This window comes from Perna viridis, chromosome 12 (genome assembly GCF_037379345.1).
Source record: "Perna viridis isolate PV_CMFRI_1.1 ecotype Kerala chromosome 12, ASM3737934v1, whole genome shotgun sequence".
Lineage (NCBI taxonomy): Eukaryota > Metazoa > Mollusca > Bivalvia > Mytilida > Mytilidae > Perna > Perna viridis.
This window is the reverse complement of record NC_142456.1, coordinates 16,174,715-16,196,367: the sequence shown is the minus strand read 5'-3', so window position 1 is coordinate 16,196,367 and position 21,653 is coordinate 16,174,715. Positions and strand designations below refer to the sequence as shown.

Below are 21,653 nucleotides of genomic sequence, written 5' to 3'. Positions count from 1 at the left end.
AACTTAGAGATTGACTTCATAAACAGAATATGTCAAAATTAAAACGAAGCTTTAGATATTGGTTCTTTGAAACGGGGTGGAATGTACTAAATTTGTAGGAAAAATGAGAAACTTGGAATTATCTGAAAATGTTGGCATAGGAGCTGTTCAATAGTACAAATATAAATGGATATTGGTTCTTTGAAACTGGCTGAAATGTACTAAATTTGTAGTACGACTGAGAAACTCAGAATTAACTGAAAATGTTGACCTAGGAGCTGTTCATTACTTTTATTCCTCAAGTTCATATCCATAAAAAAGAACACAATACCTTGTTGATTTTCACAAACAAATAAAAGGGGAGGGTGACCTGAAAACCAAGAAATTAACTTTGAATGGCCTTGCTTACCAATTTTTCAATAAATGCATCTACAGCAGACCCTGCCTTGACAAGTAACATCACTCTCCTTGGTTTCTTCAACTGGGCGACCATGTTCTCCAGGGAAGTAGCACCAATGACCTTTGTGCCCTTAGCCTCATTTTTCATAAATTCCTCAACTTTTGAAACAGTTCTATTAAATGCAACGACCTGTAAAATTTCAAAAAGAAAGAAAAATAAACAAATAACAGATATTGGGCAAAAAAATTTATGTGTGTTTCTTGGACTGTTGCCGGATTCTCCCTTTTTTTTTTTTGGCTGTCATCTCGGAACATATCATAAAATGTTCAAAACCAAATTTTCTATCTTTTTCTTATTAATCTTTTCCGTAAAAGAGTATTTTAATATAATAAATTGTAATGTCTACTTGCCTTACTCTCTTAATGATGTAAAAGAATAGAAACACAAATACATTTAGGTTTGGCCTCATGTAGATTTTGTTGTTGTACTTACCTTTATTATACATAACATACTTATAAAAAATGAATGTTATGTAACCTATTCCATGAAACATACATGTTCATAAACTTCAAGACTTTCCTCAATTCCTTCAACCGCAATGCTTGAAATTGAAGATTTAGAGAAAAACCTAAATGGAATTTGAGATTTTCATGTAGCTATGAAACCCAGGCCAAAATCTTAGTGATTGGAATTAAAACTTTGTGAATGGGATTAGAATAGCCATTCTTAAAATATGTAACTTCAAAGGGACATTTTCAGCAAGAAAGTGATAAACAATGCATGACCCCCTCTAATCCCAATCATATGAAACCATTTCTAAATTTGACCAATGAGTATATCAGTAGCAAAATTTAAATAAAAATAAATTTAGTATTTTTTATGATATCTAGCCTGCCAGTGTCTGGTCTCAAATTCCAGATGTTTCATGGAGCAAGAAGCTGAACAAATGCATATACCCGGTACTATATGTACTACAAATATATCACTCTTTGACATGTGACTTACATTTTCTTTACACCCTGGCCTACTAAATTCCAGTTGCTAGATTTTGGATTTTCCATAAACCAGAGAAATTATAATTTTTTGTAGCAAAATATTTTATTTTTTATTCCGTCTTCTGAACTTGCTAAAAACAATATCAGCAGATTAATTGCGCTTTTCACATGGCAATGACATTACATCTAAAAAATATCTTTGCAAGATTTTTATTTCCGCTATATTCACAAGGTTTAAGAAATCACAGAAAATAAAAGTTAGCCAAATTTAAGTCTAGATACTTTAAACGTATTAACTTCCTTTTCATAAAATCTGAAGACATGAAAAATACACTGCAGAAATTTGACACCCTATTCCTATTGCAAATCGTGAAATGTGTTTCCACCCACTATAATTGCCCACTATACAGCATGAGCCACGATCAACATGTAATGTGCATCTTGGTTTATACTTAGCAAAAGTGTTCAGAAGTGTTAATTTTGGAGAATTCTAAATGAAAACTGTTAAAATGGTCATGAAAAAAAAATTTCAAATGAAACAAGATATCTGTGTGCCAATGCCCTCAAGTGATAGTTCTGTATCCCAACTTTGATATCAGACATATAAACCAAGTTGCAAAACAGAAGTTGATGTCACTTAATCCTGAAAATCCCATGGTATTGCACAACTTAATAAAGCTTGTGTCAAAATATCAAGTGGCTGTGAGATAACAGTAATGAAAACAGACAGAAAAAAAGAGTAAAAGCTGAATAACATACATTAATTAATATCAATGCAAGGTTAAAATAGCGATAAATTACATTTAGAGAAATTTTTTCTGAAAAGAAAGTTTTCATCTGATATAAAAACCTTAAATATTTTTTCTGATTATTTTTCTTCCATTGGACCATTATTTACTTTTTGCTGAAAGTAAATAGTAATTTGTCAATTAAATATGAAGTATATCATATTCCATGTATAACCATTGAAAATCATCCATGTGCAAAGTGCAATGACTCACCTTAATTTTTGATCTTTGTCATCTCAAAAGTACATGATAGCAACTTTGAAACATTACTGAAGACATATGACATATTTGAAAATTGAAAACATGATTGGACCAAACATAAGCTTTGACAGAGTAGTATGAAATGTCCAACACTGTACTAGTAAATTGATCTATATCACTACTTTTGCAACATTTTTACAGCATATACAATAAAGCTGTTCAGGGGAAAGAGTTAAATGACAGTCACCTGATAAACTGTCACAGATTTATACATTATTTCAAATACCTGGAATAGACTGCAGCAGATGAATAAGTCATATAAGAAAGTCGAAATATTCTTCCTGATACCCAGTTGAATACCTTAGGAAGACCATTAGATGATGGTCATTGAATCAAGTAAGAGCAAACTTAATCTACTGAACATTACTATTGAATGTGCTGTAAAAATGCTGGAACACAAAATTGATCCTGAACTAACCAATCATAAAATAGTATACCTGTGTATAGCATGCAACATCTATAGGTACAGTGATGGATAAGTGCCTGTTATGTATGAGGGTTGAGTTCAGGGGGACTTGTATCATGTTCTAATACTTACAGTAAACCCATGATCATTCATATTCAGTATAAGATTCTGCCCCATCACAGCCAGCCCAATAAGAGCGAGATCTCCCCTGAAAACAGAAACAAGATGTTAAATATGAAGATGGTATAGTAGAGAGATCACGTTTGTAGGGGATTAAGGATCATAGTCTTTTTACAATGCCCTTACCCATTGGTCCTTGTATTTTGGTAAAAGGAGGTAAAAAAGTTCTTCAAACTGACTGATAAGACTTCAGTAAAATATAATTATTGCCAATGGAATTTCCTAAACTGTCCTTTATCATGATCCAAAGACATAAGGCCCATATTGTTTCAAATTTATAGTATTATATTGATATTCATAGGTTTTACAATACCTTGGTATTGTCTTGAATTTATTATTTTCGACAAGTTATAATCAGACTGCCTCTTGGAGTTTATTATTTTTGTTGGAATCAGAAAGTGGAGATTATTACACGAGTCTTGACATACAAATTTTAAAAACTGTGAATCCCTTCTCCTCCTATATCTATTACTTATGGTCTGGGATATCTATTTCTCAGTAAAATGAAGACAAATAGGGTAAGGATAATCTTCCATTTATTTTCATGGGAGTGAAGAGTTCTCAGGTTGCACATGACAGATAGAATTGATCCACCAACAGCATAACAACAAAAGTAGCATCCATGAAATTCTATTTAGACCAATCAAATACAAGTTACTTTATTAAATCGTAATCAAGGGATTCAAGGTTATAGCCGTAATCAGAAGAATGCAATCCAGGGACAAAGACCAGTACATATTATTTTGTATTTACTGATATGTAAATTTTAAAGTAAATTATATGAAGTGCTCTTAAGATAAAATGTGATCTTCACAACATACAGATAGATGGTTAGAAAGACATTTGTATAACCATAATTTATTCCAACATAAATCATCCAAATTTCCTATTGACCTATATTTTGTAGCAATTTTTATGAGATACAAACTATAACCAGAAACAGGTTTACAATACTGAAGGCCTTTGCTGATTAAAATGCTGAAATCTTAAAGGATTTAATGTACTGACGACTCAGAATTTATTACAAAATACATAGCTAAATTAAAGTTGAAATAATTAGAACTCCTATTATGGAACTTTAAACTTTATTGATGCCAGAATTTTGTCATATTAACTAATAATAGTACATATAGTAATCAGATTTTCTTCTTTTTTTAAGAATTAACATAAAACTAGAACAACTATGAGCACAAAGAAATAATCCCTTTGTCAATTGGAGTTATATGTTAAGTAGCAGTCTATAAGAATCATGCAAATTCTGTAAAATGTGATACACCTAAAAAAAGGCTGCATATTTTTATTTTGGTATTTTAAGTTGCTTTATAGGTCTATATTATATGATGAAATGTATAATTATTCATTCTAATTGGTCAGCTCTTAGGAGATAATCCACATGGAAAATCCAATAGTTTCTATTGTATTTGAGGGTCATTTACTGAGTTACCTCCCTTATTTTTTATTCTACAGTACATTCTATATGATTTTTACCTCCTATGAACAAGGGTTATATGAACAGCCACATGTTACTTTCTATTTATTATGACATTTTAAACAAAATATCAACAACAAAAAATATGTAGGCTTTCCAACCATGAATCACATTTTGCTTGATTCTTATGTGGAGTGTTACTTAAATATAAAATACTTATCTAGAATTATCTCTTTTTGGGTCCTTTTGCAATAATTATATTCTTTCATGCACAGCTACATGCCCAACTTTCATATGAAATTTAATAGAATTTTTATGGATTCCGTCAAGTGAACATATTCACAGGTATCAATTTTCACGATTTCGAAAAATGAAAAGCCTTATATAGTCTGACAAAAAATCAATTTCCTGAGTACTATTTTTCATGGTTTTCTGCAAAAATAGCGAAAATTATTACGCCGCGAAAGTTAATATGTTTATAGTATATTTCCATTACTGCTCTATAGTTACTACAACAATCAGATATAAAACTTAACATCTCTCTCAAATCATAACATTAATCTTTTGTGATATGAATTTGTTAAAATCCAACCATATTTAGACTAATGATGTTTTAACCCCATCATCATCATCTATAAATACTTTTTACATCCATATTACTGACAGGATGACATCCTTTTTACACTTATATCCTATCTCACAAGCTAATTACAGTGCAACCTTTATCAATGTAACTTCTACTATACTAAAGGCTTCGTTGAGTATAGGTGCATTTTCAGTTTACATAAGTGCAAAAGGATTGGAGCTCACACATATAAAGGGTTTTCCAAAGTATGATTTAAACAAGTATCCAGTTTATTAAGGGATCAGTCTAGACTTGTTTTTTATCTACCAGTTAATGTGAGAAAAATAACGAAAGTCAGAAGATACTAATAAGGTCATGAACCAGGTATAAATACTAAACATTAAGTTCTAAAGTAATTCCTTTGAAATCAATAATTGCACTTTGCACTGAAAAATCAACAAAATTTATCATTACCTTTGAAGGGTAAAAATTATTTAGTGGTTTACTTTGCATTAAAACATGCTAAAATACCGTTTACTAGTACATGTAACAGTTTTATGACACTTTCATTTGCAATTGTAATTTTTGAAAATCATACCTATATGTATCTGCATTGAAGTACAGCTCCATGCAAGAACCAAGGTGGTCTAATGCAAAAAAGCCCCATCAGATGTAATCCCTTATACCATGGGCTTAAGATTTCCCATTTCTCATTCAATTAAATTGAACACCTCAGACATAATCACTAGGGGTTCAAATTACACTGGTACAAGGTCTGGGACTCTCAATTTCTAATGCAAGACTTTTGAAATATTATTTATCTAGGTCCTGATCATACCATATTTAACTTCAATTGTTTAGGGCCTTTCACTTTCTTATACAGGACCTTTCATTTAGGATATAAAAAAGTTCAGGATCTCTCACTCTTAAAGGTAAATTTTAATGCAATGTTTCAAGATTTCAGAAGTAAACAATAAAATGCAGACTGGTCTTCAGATTTCAATAAGTGCTACATTGGAAATCCTGGAAAGGAAAACGAAACTAGATCGAGACGTACAAACCCTATTATAAAAATAGTTTTTTTTTCCAACAACAAATCTAGCTTAATACATGTATATCTAAAAAATTAAAAATGATTATATAGTTTAAACAACCCTTATCACAAAACTGAATTGACCCACTTACAAAACACTTCAGTGTTTTTTTTAATATTGATAAAAGTAGTAACCATAATAATAGTGAAAATAGTCTATGATCTGACTCAATATTGTAGACAACTTAGGACAGGTTGAAGGAGCTAAGAAATTATCAATTTTCTGACATGAGGAAAACAATGAATAATGCAGTCATATCAGTTCTTTTTATGCTAAACACAGTCTGAACTGAATCCCAAACAATTCAGGCAACCCAAGCACAAAAATTAAGCTTTTTGCAACTCTAAATTTTAATGGGATTAAATTTCTGACACATCTCATGTTTCTAACACAAAACATTTAAAGGAATATGGTCTATAATAGGAAAATAATTTAGAAATATTATGGTTTTAAATCAGAAATCTAAATTTGTTATATCAAAGATCCACAGAAACTCATGTTTTCCACTAATCGATCAGAATTGAACATATAGACTATATAAACCTAAATAAGACCAAAATTAAAAGGGGGTCAAAATTCAGTAAGATTCAGCATGCAAGTTTCCCAAATGTGCCTTTTTTTGTTGGAATCAAACACACCATTATTTTTCTTATTTTCCTAATATAAAGGTGAAAAGATGTTGAAGACATACATGTAACATATAACAAATGTCTAGTACTGTGTATTCTATTACTCTGCATCTTTTGCAGTCACTGAATCACTACAAAACCTATTATCATCCTTTCATTTGACAGTGACATAAAAATTGAACTGGATTTCTTGGAGTGAGACGTTGGTATATATGACGAAACATGTACTAATGTATATTTTATAAGGCTTCCAATTGTGTGAGTATCAAGGTTATATAAGTTTTAGTTACCATAAAATGACATGACAAAAATCATTTTTGAAACACCTAGTGTATCAAATGTATTCTGATAATCATAAATTTATAAATTAAACACGCTTAAACTTATTGATATCCATTACTTTTTAGTAGCACGAACATTTAAGTGTATATTTGTACAAATTTAAATGTTACTGGGCTACAATACATTCTAGTAGACTTTTAAACATGTACTATCTATAAAAATATAGGTGACACAGTAATAATTGTTCTTTTTACTTACAATTTTCTACATTTCATTCAGGAAATAACACATGGCATGCAATTTCAATTTTTGATACAGTTTTTTCTAACACCCCTAATCTATCAGTATTTGGCCAATTGGGAAACAGAATTGCAATCAGTTGACTTACATTTCCATGTTAGAGCATCTTTAAGGTCAAAGGATAAAAAGCGAAACTATACTGACTGCGTTGGAAAAAGTTTAAAGACCACAATAGAGATGAAGCATCATTTCAATACAGCAAAACCTGTCTTTTTCTTATTCAGGGCTTGATTTAAACAGGTTACTGTAAATACATTGTATAATGGGTTTTTATACCCAACAAAACATAACTAATTGTCAAATAGTGCATGGATCAAAATGTTTTGAACTAAATTTATGGACCATTAATTTTTTTCTATAGAAATGGGAGTATCCCCTTCACAGAATTCACCACTGGTACTGAGATGACCATGATTGAAAAATAATCACATACTTCTTTGATGAATTAAAGGAGTTATTTCCCTTCCCACCCTCATACATGTTATTTCAAAATATGAACCACCAACCCGAAAATTGTCATTAATGGTCAAAATTCCATATTTGACAAATTGAAACATTTTTTTCTCTCTTGTATTGAACTAATAAGATACATGTTGATTTATGATGAATCGTAATAGGTCATATAAGGATTGAAAGAGCAATCACTTTCAAAAAGACATTTGGTTGTTACACTGTAATTCATTGTAAACAATTTTTTTTACATACATTTGTAAAACTCAGAATTCATGCTAAAATTGAACATAAAACAACTAAGTATACAACCTATGGAGACATCCTACATTAACATACAAAATATGTGTAACTACCTAATAATTTATGTATTGACAAAATGACTAATATATCTGTTTTATTGACTACAAATATATTACAGAATATAGGCTTAAACTATTGAATAGTTAGACTTTAAATGAATATATTTGTATCACATATTTTGCTACATGTAACATGTATAACTACCTTTTCAGCTAACTAATTACATGCATTTTCAGTTATTCAAAACTTTTGAATAGAAAAAATCCTAACACTTACTGTATAGTACAAAAATGTACATTGTACACCCGGTATACAAACATACAAGTAGTCTTAATTTTTTCTAATTCTAGTAAATTATTGGGTGGGATACCTACAATGTATAATAAGAAGAGCCAGTATTTTAAGCAATTCCTAGCTTAACCACACTTACATGTATTTCAGAAAAAAAATCATATCATATTTTTATCTTACAATATGCAAAGGCAAATCAAGATATTTTGAAAATCAAGAACGATACATGTAACTCTATATATTTTCTATTTAAAATGTACAAAAACCAAAAGAAAAATTTAGACTGCTTATGTCAATCATAACTGTTTCTGAACAAGAAATAAAATTGAATTTGGTGGGATTTTGACATACATACATGAATACTGTATGCAAACTCTTATTTTTTTTTTTATAATTTCATAGCCTTTCAATCATATACAAATGTTGTAGTATGGCACAGTGATGAAATAATATTCAAAAATTGAGTCTAGGTAGGACATATCATTAGGATTATTTTATCAACTGCTAAAAACAATTTTTCACCTATCAAGGGCAATAAGTCTTACAAGGAGTCGTCCAACATCTTTGATCCATGCAGACTTTGGTAAGCCTTATCATAAGGACTATTTCAGAAACTGAATGTTTCTTTCCATCTATCATAGTTTTCAAAATATTGGCTAAAAACTGCAAGATAAAACAATTTTTTGCCTTTCAAGGCCAATAAATTTTACAAGGAGTCGTCCGACAGCTTTAATCCAAAGCAGACTTTTGTAGGCCCTATCATACAGATCATTTTGGCAATTTAAAGAATTTGGCTGAACCTAACAGTTTTGGAGATATATGAGAAAAATATCTCTCTAATCCCTATCTTCTGTTTGTAGTAATGGCTGTCATGTTTTTCAACAGATCAAAAATCCCCACTTCAATTCTATGCAATAAACCCCAAGAAACATTCATACCAAGTTTGGTTCTAATTTGTCAGGAGTTTTTTGAAAGAAATAACATTAAAAATAGCAAAAAATGTTGAAAAAGGGCAATATTTCCAATATGACTTAACAGATTAAGATGAAAATTTGACATCGGATATTAGTCTCTTCATACTGAACACTTTTGCCCATTGTCAGAATTTGGTTAAACCTAACAGTTTCAGAGATATATGCGAAAAATTTCTGTCTGACGCCTATATTCTATTTTTAGTAACAGTGGCCATGTTTTTAGATGGATCAATAATACCCACATCAGTTCTATGCACAATCCCAAAAGGAATATTCATACCAAGATTGGCCCTGATTGGTCCAATAGTTTCAGAAGACAGGGTAGGAAACTGACTCAAATTCTAGCCAGTCCTGAATACAACTTTTCAATATACTAAATACTATATGGGTATATAGATTTTTGCTAACATTAGCCAGCCCTGCCAAAAAATAGCAAGTCCTGGACAGGCGGGCAGGCTACTATTTCTAACTGCAGAAGAGTTTTGAAAAATTGTTAACAACAATGGATGACCACAAACAGCGATAACAGACACCAAGTGATAGCAATAGCTCAAACAGCCTTTGGCCAGGTGAGCTACAAAGTGACTGTGTTAACAGAAAAAATTTCTATAGCAAAACAAATAAAAATGTATAATGGAAGATCATGTCACAGTAAAATTATATTAATTTTATTTTGATAGTCATGAGGTCTTATCTAATATTTATCTTAATTTAAAGAAATGAATATCATGTATTATAAGATCTAAAAAGTTCGGGAAAAGTTACCTATCTTTCTCTACAGTCAGTCCACTGTTCTGTTTAATGGCTATTCATGAACCTCACCCACCTCAGAATATAGCTTTGATCATACTACCCAAATCGATGCATAGCTTTCTATGATAGAAAAGCATTCGGTATTTACTTGAACTTCGTCAGTTGCGTCAAAATCTGTAATGTGCATTTGTCTACATCATAGGTTATGTATAAAATTTCCCTCTTCCGTGGAGAAGTGTTATTGTTCTGGGATATGTACATTTAAAAAGGATTATGCTGGAGCTACTCGAGATGGAAAAATGACATTTTGAATTCGGCCTAATTCATGGTGCTTGCTATTATAGGCAATGCCTACTCCATATTAAACTCCATGATGTGCCCATAATTGTCTATGTGGCAACCCATCAAGATGCTCCTTTCCTGGGTTCCTCTGAATTGGTTTAGCATTTCCTTTTCTTCAAATATAGTTGTACACTGTATATATAACAGAGTTAGGAATAGTAGCCTGCCCGTCAGCCCATGACAGGCTAATTTTAGCAAAAAATTACATAGCCATATTGTAAATATATTGAAAAATTGTATTCGGGACTGGCTAGAATTTGAGCAAGTTTTCTACCCTGTATATAAGGACTCCAAAGGGGGAATGGACTTCAAGTGAACAAATTTTGGGAGAACAATTTAATAAGGCTAATAGACCAAAAAATTATCATAGGTTAAGCCCAATATCTTCAAAAGCCTGACTTACCATAAAACTACAAAAATTTTGATTGGTAGAGCCTAGAGGGTCTATTAGTATTGTATTTTCTATAATCCATTTACAACACGAGTGAAAAGTAAATAGACACTCCAGTTTATTTAATATTTTATTCTCAAATGCAAATCAATATTGACAGATGATATTATGGTCTGACCATTACAAATTGTGATAATAATAATAAAACTTAACTAAAGTCATGCCTCATGTAGTCATGATTAGAAAATATTGAAGTACAGTAACTTACTTTTCCGACATTTTTGATTTTGGAGAGTGAAGTTGTCCGGTTAAATTACTTGCAATAGCTGACAATCTAGACGCCGGATTTCTACACCCCAGTGAATTTCCTTTCGAAGCCGGATGAGAAGCAATTTTCCTGTCAAAATTTGGAACGTTACTGTATTGATTATCTCCCTTTTCGACTGAAGCCGCTTAAAGTAATAGAGAAAAGTAAACAGGGGACCATAGTTTGACTGGTTTATTTTTTACGAGTAAATGAAAGAACCAGATTAAGCAAGGACAAACTGAAAAAAAAATCATTCAACATGGTTTTCTTATCGTTACTTAGAAATTGCAGTACGATGTACGCCAGGAAAACAGTAGAGAAATGCCCTAAGCCAGACAAATACTGGAAGAGAAGCATGTATTTCAGAATGATGTGGGTAAGGTCTAAGGCTACTAAGCCTAAGCCTAAGGACTGGTAATATAATCAACGTCTACTGCAGTACTGGGGTCTGAGTGTCTTACTGTAGCCAACTTCTTTCTACACTGAGGAAAAACAGTCATTTGGAAAGTGGATTTTTATCAAAAACCTTGCAATTGTAATATGTAGGGATTCACTTCAACAACTTTTCAATGCCAATGGATCATGATAACTTTTAAATACTTGCATTTATTTCATATTCATTCAGTTCAGGGACTGGTTACTCCTAACAAAGTCTATGGCAACAAGTGACTACCCCTCTGATATACACTCCCTCTTCAGTTTGACAGCAATTTTCTGAACATGACCATCAAAAATTTTGAAAATTGCTGAAAATCCAGTACGACCAATTAATTTGGTGCTTCTATATCACTAATACTTGCTTTCATCGTTTGTAAACATGGAGAATAATGTCAAGCTTGGAAATATTTAATATCACGGAACTGAAACCATTTCAGTCAACAATTGAAAATTTGATGGACAGCAGGGATGTGTATCTTCCTGTGAAGATAGGCAGTGGTAATAGTCTCTGTCATGAAGAATTTTCAGGTTTTCTGTACTGAGAAACACGTAAAGAAATACAATGTTCTGATCATCACACCCTAGATTTCTATCATGTGAGAATAGTGTGATTACCTAATGAGAAAGGTACACATTAGAATGAGCCATAGGTTTCTGACGATGGTCGTGATTAAGATTAACAGTACTTCTTGACAATGACAGCCTCTTTGTTACATTACATCAGTCTTTGCCATATAAATTTCTGACAAAAAATTTACTGAATTTATATAGCAAACATTAGCATGTTAGCCAAATTCTGCATGGCCACCAGCATTTTTTACCAGCCATGGCTGTTGGGCTGGTGTCAATTTTGAGGACTGTATTACCTCAATAATGATATTCTACACTAATGTCATCAATGTTTACTGTTATACATGTAACAGAACATCCAAAAGCAGATACATTTATATGAGCTTGATTTTATACAATTTTCACTTATTATGTTTAGACAAGGTACATTTTGTATTATTTGAATTTGGATTTTTTGTTTACTTTAGAAAATTAAAAAAAAATTATTTGTAAAACTAACTCTTATAAAGGGGGTTAGTCATACCAGCATGACTAAGGGAGTAAATAGGTTTTCCTTGCCTTTTGGTATTCAACTAACCTTACCCCTTAGCCTCCTTTAGTAAAAGTTAGTTATAGTCATTTACTGGATTCCACAAAAGTTCCAAATTCAAATGGTATCTTATTTTTTGAGGAATTAAGGAAAGTTGCAGAGAAATCACTTTGTTTCGAAAAAGGTGCCACCATTTCTGGTAAGGACAAAAAAAAATAGTATTTGTTTCCTGCTACCAGTAAGAAAGAAATAGGGTGGGTAAGCAGGGAAATTATTTTATTTTCAAAAACATATTTTACATGAGGTTATTGTGGAAACAATCTAGACTTTAATGGTGCTTGAACCAAATGGCCATAAAATGTTTAGGATAGGCACAAAAAGATATGGTAGGTAATGTAGGGTAGCAGGACATGTTATTAAGTCAATAAGTGTATCTTGTGAATCATTTTTAAAACAAGATGAGTTAATGAACTCATAGTATTTGTGAAGAACTTGAGATAAAGGATACTACAGACTCTGTGAAGTCAGCCTCATATCTTGACCTACACTTAGAAATCGATGGTAAAGGAAAACTATTGACCAAACTTTATGACAAAGTTGATGACTTTTAATTCAGAATTGTCAACTTTCCTTTCATCTGTGGCAACATCCCTTCAGCACCTGTGTATGGAGTGTTCATATCACAAATCATACATTATGCCAGAGCTTTGCCAAAACTACGCAGACTTTTTGTATCACACTAGAATTCTAACAAATAGGCTTCTGGAACAGGGTTATGTTGCTACAAGATTGAAGTCATTACTACAGAAGTTTTATGGTCGTCATCATGAACTCGTGGATCGCTACAGTGTATTCATGCGCCATGAAAACTGATTTTTTTCAACATGTCATAGTTTTCCTCTTTCATCTACCCTGGACTTGACTTTTTATGAGTAACTTGGCAGATATTTCTAGAAAAGCAGAGGATGCTTACCCTACCAGTGTACCTGGTCCATGCTCCCAGTTTTTAGTGGAGTACAAGTTGTACATTTGCTTTTGTTACTTCATATGTATGATTTATTTTAGTTACTTTATGTTTTTTTTGTGTGTGTCTGTTTTTCCACGTCTGGTCATTGTCCCTGGATTACATTCTTTTGATTACCACTATAACCTTGGTTCCCTTGATTACTCTTAATGATCCTGGCATGATAATTGTCAACCGGCTATCATCAAAGTATAATAATGGAAAAGAAGAATTCATCCTAGTCGTATTGTATCTAATGGAAGTAAAATGTTATTTTCGTAATTTCAGAGGTACTATGGAAGAAGACAACACATATACTCTTTTGGTGTAAGATACGCTCACCGAGCACTCAGGTATTCAACACAGTCAAGGCCATTAAAAAGGAGATACATGAAAGAGGTTTGTTTATGCAAAATTCAAATTAAGCTACTGTAAACTTCGAAATTCTGAAGCACTTGTATTTTTTTTGTCATCAGGCCTGTTTCACAAAGAATTAAACTTTCGAGACCTTATTTTTCGGAAAAACATTACATGTATAACACCATTTGAGGAACAACCATGAATTTAAAACTTCTTGATAGTAGATTGATTGAAAAAAACACAGAACAAATGGCATGAAAACTGCTCAGTTTACAATATTCATATGAACAAGTCCCAAATTTTTTAAATATTTATTTACAGTGAGTTAGCTGTTATTTTGTTCATGGAATTAATAATTAGTTTTCACATGTAGCCTTCTAATAAATTATATTTGAGATGAGATTTACAACAAAATGTGCTTGTAAAATAAAAGTTATCTTCTCTCTATAGAAAATTTCTGTGCATACAACTTATTTTTTCCTGCTTCTAGAAGAGAGGTCAATATTTTGATAAATTTCTGTATTCCAAATCATCGAATAAAAACGTTCCATAAATATGTAAATCACTCTCTGATACATGTGTGGGTCCATAAAGCACTCTGTACAGTTTTTAGGTGGACACCTACACATATTTTAAAGATTTTCTTTTATTTGTGGGTATCTATTTTGTTGTGATTTTTATTTTTGAATTTCTTGAATCATGTTCCTGCTTTACACTGGAAATACTGGTGGCAAAATACATGCAAAATTTAAATCTGAAATATAGATCTTTTTCATTTTGCATATGATTCATAAATGTATATGAGAATCATATGAAACATTTGTGATACGATAATCATGTTTCTGTTCACATACATGTATGATTATCATGTGATTAAACACTTTTCACAAACATATGATTACCATAAGTTCATAAGACAAAATTAACATATGACTATGAGAATCATATGACAATCATATGTAAATTATTATATGATTTTTCAAATGATTATCATACATGTATGTGGCACATTTGGCTGTGTACATGTAGATGTTTGTTCACATGACACATATACTATACTTTATATATTAACTTTATCTCCATACATTTACAGTTGTGGGAAACCAGATTAGAAGCTGCATGTAATGAACATGGAATAAGACGCAAAGAATTTTTATCTCTTTTAAGTGAGGTAGGTCATGAATTTAACTGTGTACATTCAAATTTATCTGAGTGTCCACCTATATTCAGCAATAACCTGTCTTTAAAAGATTATGATTAGAATATTTTTATGTAGTACCGGTATATTCTATGTAGATTTAACCTTTATATGAAGACCACCTGTCTAATGTAGCCATTATCTTGCTCTCTCTTGAGAGGTCATTCAAGACAGGTTGAACTGTATCTGTTTTTGAATAAAAGATTTATTGCAAGAAGTTCAAAACTATATTTGCATAGAAAATAACCTGCAATACATTCAGAAGTCATGAATAATTTCATTTTATTTACTTATCAATTTCCACAGGAAGTGGCAAGGTCCTATTGAATATCCTCGTAAAAGTTGCGTGACCACCCCTTGGTGGTTTCCAGATAACAACTTTTAAAGGAAGATATCAACAGAGTCATTGAGTGTAATTAAATACAGATCAAGTTTAAATTCAGTTTGATGGGATTATTTACACAAAAGTTATTGCCACTTGCAGTTGTTTTTACCCACTAAATTTTTTTGCAGTGTGGTGGCTGCCTCTAATACCAATGTCACTCAGTATATCCCTATATACTGGAAGGTATTACTGTATATATCTATGGAAGGATTTAATGGCTTTCTTTATTGTAGGCTGATATCTCATTAGACAGGAAAGTATTAACAGATTTAAGTATATATGAACCTAGAACATTTCAGGTATTTATCTAAGAAAACATAATTACATAAAATTGTCTGTTTTTAAAAACAATCTTATAACAAGTAATATACAAATGTAGTATACTTCATAAATAGAGTTTAGACCTAGGTTAAGGGTTATAACTGTTGAAATCAGTGATATATTTGTATTATATTCAATTTCACCTAAGCCTATCAAGCTTTCATATGAAACAGAATTAAATCAGTCGAAGTTACTTTGATGCTTTCATCAGGTTGATGTAAAATGCTGAATACAAACGTTCCAGTCATTTGTAAGAGTTGTGTCCCTTACCTTAGGTCTACCTTATTAAATGAAAATCACCAGAGTCTGGTTGTTCAAATGATAATCTCCTGGATAAGTCTAGTACAGCCTCTACAGTTATCTACTGTATTAATATTTTCCAGTGGATGAAATTCGTACAACTGGGCCCAGATAAACTTTTAATTGGACAATTAGCCCTGATAAACTTTTGATGTATTTAATTGGACAATTGACAAAGAGATTTCCTCTTCTATCAAACTTAGATTAAAATATCTATGACATAATGATAATTGTCCAGAATTTTATTAGTCAAGCAAGGGAAGACCAACTCCAATTTAATTAAAATTATACGTATCAAATATTGCATTCAGTCACTGCATGTAGGAATTAACCAGTCATGGCAAAATTCGTATGACCGTCAGATTTTAATTACTTTTTATTACACACGCCTCAACCGGAACAATAAGGATCATTATAAGAATTCTTAGATAGTGCACAATTAAAACAAATAGGCAGGCAATCAAAAAGTTTTATGATCAGGAAGTCAAATCAATTTTTCCATTAATCAAGATAAATAGAAAGTTCAGTAAAAATCAGGTTCAAATTTACTTTCAATCTTGAATAGAAGGTCCTGAACTTTCATAAAAGTGAAATTAATGCTCCACTTGGGGAAAATCATAAGTTCTCAACAAAGTGTCAATATATAGGGTTGAAGGTCCAGGACCTAGGGAAATCAAATTTCAAAAGTCCTAGGTCAGAAATTGAGGGTCTCGTACCGCGGACTACCACTAATTTGAACCCCTGAAAAATGTATAGGTTTGCAACCCCATGCCTGATTCTTACATAAGTATGTACTTCAAACCTCAAATGCTTAGCAATCTATTGTTTGTTTCAGAGTCTTACAACATTTGCCAAGCAGAGGAAAGAGGAAGTTGGATTATTTAATGCTTTTAAATCTGTACCCGAAGGAGTTATTACTCATGGAGAAATTAATTTTAAACTTAACAAGAAAAAATAAAATAAATTATAAAAATAAAAACTGGTTTATTTGTACATGTACCTGCAGTAGAAATGAGAGTATAATATGTGTTTGTTCATAAAAATGTCTTAAGAACTATTACAAACTCTAGGTCAAACTTACCACTTCTGGGTCAAATAGCCACCCCCATATGTTGTACCAAAAACACACTGAACTTAAATCTATGCATTGTAAGTACCAGTACATTATTTGTATATATTCTGATCATAAGTAGTCAAAATAAAGTTGAGAATGTGTACTTAAAAATTATTTATTTATTTAAGTAATTTTTTTAAAGAATTCCTACAATCATCATACCATTAGCATAATTATTTTGAAAGCCTTATTTTCCAAGCTTTGCAATGGTATGCAAGGTGTCATTTGTCCTGGGAATTCACAGTGAAACTTTGAAAATTACTTTTTTAACATGGAAAGTAAAGGAAATGTTAAAAGTGGTTAGGGAGACCCTAGCTTAAAGAATAGTTGTCTTCTCTTGATCACTTGAGCCAAATTTTCTTATGTCATACAAAATCATTATTGCAAGTCCAACAACTTTATTACTTGCAAGAATTTCATACAAGGATCCATTTAATTAAAACCAAAATTGTTCTATTTACAAATGGCATAGTTATCCCTTTGATGTGGCATTTTCAAATGAATGAGATCTCGTATAGCTAGCTGTAAAGCATTGTGAACTGCTTTTTGAATTAATGAATTAATAAAAAGAATTAAATAATGTAAAGCCCTACCCCATACCTATGTTGATGGCCTGACAGTTCGATAGTCCGACAGTTTGAATTGACCCCATACCATAACACATTGTACAGTGAAATCCCTGCTGTAATGAATATATTTTTACTATAGAACATGACAATGTGGTCAGACATAAATGGTTGGATGATGTCTTGGTTATTAATTCTATCTCTGTAGATTTCAAATTTACACAAACACGTAATTATAGTGCCGTGGATCAAGCGATTATATAGTTTCTTTTAGGGCTACTATGAAATTAGCAAAGCTAAGGCCACAAGAGGCAGAACGAAGTGTGCGATGAGCGATATTTGAGGTTAATACATTGCATTAATCCCTAAAGGGATTAACATTGTATTTGTTTGAAAAACTATAGTATGTTATGAAAAAAAAAGGAACGGGATTTTTAAGGTGGTTCACTCCCACCCAAATCAACACCTTGATAAGGAATGCCTAACTTATAACTTACCCTTATTGGGCGGCGCAGTTGCGTAATGGAGCCTGGTTGGTTGGTTTATTGGGCGTCACAGTCTCTGGCAATTTCTGCCAGAGCCTGTCTACGCATCCAAACATCGAGTTTTCTCTGGTCCATTGTCCGGATACCAGGTACCGTTAGCTGGGGTCGTGACACGATTTGTTGAGCTTTCCGGACCCCGGTGTTGCCTGACGGTATCACCTCTCCTGGAAGAATGTGGACCACGTCATTGGCTGGATCATGTCTGTTGTCTAAGAGTGTGGAACTTTTAGCAGGTGGTGTGACCCCAGAGTTTGAGGAACTGCCCTCTGAAATTAATCCTTGTATATCGTTGTTAAGTTCTTCAACACACAGAGGCAGCACTGGGCCAAGTGGTCTTTCTCCAGAGGCAGCATATGGCCTTGCTCTTCTTTTCCGGTTGCTTACGACGACAGTGGGTTTTCTCTCTACTGGCTGATCCTCATTTTCAAGGTCAATGAGCTCAAGTTCCTGTTGGTCGTTGATTAACGAACTGCTCACTGACATGCTCTCAATGGCCTGAACTTGGCTTGCAATAGAAGTGTCTGACATTGGACTGAAAGGTCTGACTTCGGTTTCCTCCTCGTCATCATTGACATTATTAATAGGCCCAGGTTGGTTCTGAACTCTTCTACGTATTCTCAATTTAGCAAGGAGAAATTGGCGAAAGTTTGCGAAATCTTTCCTCCTCACAACATTTTCCTCAGCGGGATGTTGCACTTTCGTGCACGAGGTTCCCATTTCTCGGGAGATCGATGCAACGTGCTGTTTGAGCACAGCGTCTAATGACTAGACTGTGCTCCCGAAATGCATCACTCTTGGAAAGACGTCGTCATGAAGACCATAATTTCAGCAACGTCTTCAAAATTTAAAGTGCATGTAGGATAACGCATGCTTGGTCATTCTTAATATGAGTTTTATCCTGCATTTTTCTATATTGATTTTTTTATCTGAATTTTATAAATTTCAAGTTAAAGATTGCTTCGTTCCTTGTATTTAACATGAGACTTCAATAACGTACCCCTTTCAGGGGCTTAGCTGCCTATACGCAAATACGCAGTTGCGTACTTTCGGAAAAAGTAACAAAAATAAAAACACACATTTTAAAGATGAAATAAAGGTTATTTATCACATATGCATACCATGAACGTAGTATAGGCTCTGAAAAACTGGCTCCAAAATCGTTAAAAGTCAGAAGTTTCCCTCAGGGCTTTGCCTTGCCGGACTCACTGGGGGCCTTGAGCGACCCCCACCCCCCAAGACCCCTCGCCGTAATTTTGCGTACAACTAAAACAGGTCTAGCTACGCCCCTGCCTTTGACATACTCTTGAAGTAGGTATCTGTGATGGATTTTTATTTCCCATTTCGATATTTATGTACTAGTCGGGTTGCATTTGATAGTTGGAGCAAGCCCTTGTGGTGTCACCATAGATTGCCAGCTCAAGTTCAACCCTTACATATCAACAATCTGTAAAAAGAGAGGGCATCAGACAACAAAATGTTTTTTTTTCTCAAAGAATGGGTAAATATGCGATAAGTTTCATATAATATGTAATTTCAATCACTGGCCTATTGTTTTGCATTTTTTAGAAGTTATTAATACTAAAAAGAATGAAAAATTAATTTTATAGGGGTGTGTAATCTGTAACTCAAAAAATATTTAAAACTTAACACTGTGCTCATATAGGGAGGTATTAAATTTATAATTATCATAGAATATTGTCATGCAGTTCGGAAATGGGATGAAAAAAATATAAATATAATTAGGATAGTAAATGACATCTATAGATTTAACGGGTGTGCGCACGAGTTAAATCGTAATGCGTTCTTGGCACGAGTGATAATATTTTAGTTTATAGCTATTTACATTGATTATCCTATAGTTATTTATAATATAGATTTATTATATAGAATGTTCTCAGTGTAATAAATATAGATTATTCACACTGAAATAAATTCGGTAATTTCACTCTCGGACTTTCTACCGCCAAAACGTAACCACTTTGATATCAATCCGCCAATCACAGAATTTTAAAATCCATGTTGAAAATATCAATAAATTATGTTGAAAATGTATATAAAAATAGGACAATCAATTGGTTATCGTGAATAACCAAAATATGATAGCTCGTGCCAAGAAAGCTTGAGGATTTAACTCGTGCGCAGAACAAGTTCTACACACTCGTTAAGTCTAGGCGTTCTTCGGCATTCGTGATCATATTTTGGTTATTCACTCTTTCCAATCAAATCGTCCGTGCGAGACCCGACATGGTTGTCAAAGACAGTAAAAACCCAGTGGTTCCAAATAATTATCCTATTATTTTTAAGCCAAAAGGATTTTTTTTTTAAAAATATTTCAGTCTTGTTCAAACTATATCACAATTTCAAACTCAGACAACGAACATTCATGCAAAATCTGTTAAATATTTTGTTAAAAAATACCACAAATTTGCAAATGAAATTGAAAAAAAAATCATTCTAACCCAAATATACAGTTTTTTTTATAGGGAATATGGGTGGGCGTAATGCAAAAAAAAAAAAAAAAAAATCAGAACACGATGCAGATCGAATTAAAAGTCATATTATTAAACCAATTTACCTGTAGTCACAACAATTTCGAGGCAGCGAGGAAAAACTTTCAACAGAAACAATTTAGACCAATTAGAAAATTTAATTCGTCTTCATTCATTAATCAATTTAATAAAATAAAAATTTTGATTTGAAAAAGTATATCCATTCATGGTGGATCCAGAATTTTTCCGACGCAGTCGGTATAGTTACGCTTTTTACCCTTTAACCTTAAAGACGCTCTTCTATGGAAACACATATCACCTGATTGCAATTATGTCTCCCGATTGGCCAAATACTGCTAAGTTAGTGGCGTTCGAAAAAAACTGTATCGAAAATTTGAAATCGCGTTCGAAAAAAACAATCGAAAATTTGACATTGCGTGCCATGTTTTATTTTCTTGAAAAAAAAATGTAGAAACTTAGAAAAAGAACAAAATTCTACTGCGTTTTTTTAAAGATAGTACTTGTTTGAAAACTTTATAAAAAGGGGATGTTTTAGGCCAAGTTTTGCCCATTTTCACCCACATTTTGCACAAAATTTAACAAATTTACCAACAAATGGATTTCGGATCCGTATATAACCACCGGAATCCCATGAATCCCCACTTGAACATAACAAATACAAGATTACAAGCAAGATATTCACGGCAAACTTATTG

The 21,653-nt window shown here is 32.4% G+C and overlaps 2 protein-coding genes across 3 annotated transcripts in view; one reads left to right on the top strand and one right to left on the bottom strand.

The window, feature by feature from the left end:
- The window catches only part of LOC148601447 (6-phosphogluconate dehydrogenase, decarboxylating-like), a 33,119-nt gene extending 14,623 nt beyond the window's left edge, over positions 1–18,496 (bottom strand). Inside the window, exons 1-3 of one of the 2 annotated variants that reach the window (XM_088554656.1) lie at positions 18,401–18,496; positions 2,962–3,037; positions 389–568 (exon numbers count right to left, since the gene is read on the bottom strand). In XM_088554656.1, the coding sequence (XP_088410782.1) occupies positions 389–568; positions 2,962–3,006 (225 nt within the window). In that variant the 5' untranslated portion in view covers positions 3,007–3,037; positions 18,401–18,496. Of the gene's footprint in view, positions 1–388; positions 569–2,961; positions 3,038–11,080; positions 11,253–18,400 lie in introns of those variants that run through there. The other variant, XM_088554657.1, reaches the window with a different exon arrangement.
- LOC148601448 (large ribosomal subunit protein bL20m-like) lies at positions 11,282–17,202 on the top strand. The gene is made up of 5 exons (XM_088554658.1): positions 11,282–11,495; positions 13,948–14,058; positions 15,113–15,190; positions 15,836–15,901; positions 17,059–17,202. Exons 1-5 carry the CDS (start codon positions 11,379–11,381, stop codon positions 17,179–17,181), a joined length of 495 nt encoding a protein of 164 aa, XP_088410784.1. The 5' UTR covers positions 11,282–11,378; the 3' UTR covers positions 17,182–17,202.
- Positions 18,497–21,653: the final 3,157 nt, after the last annotated feature.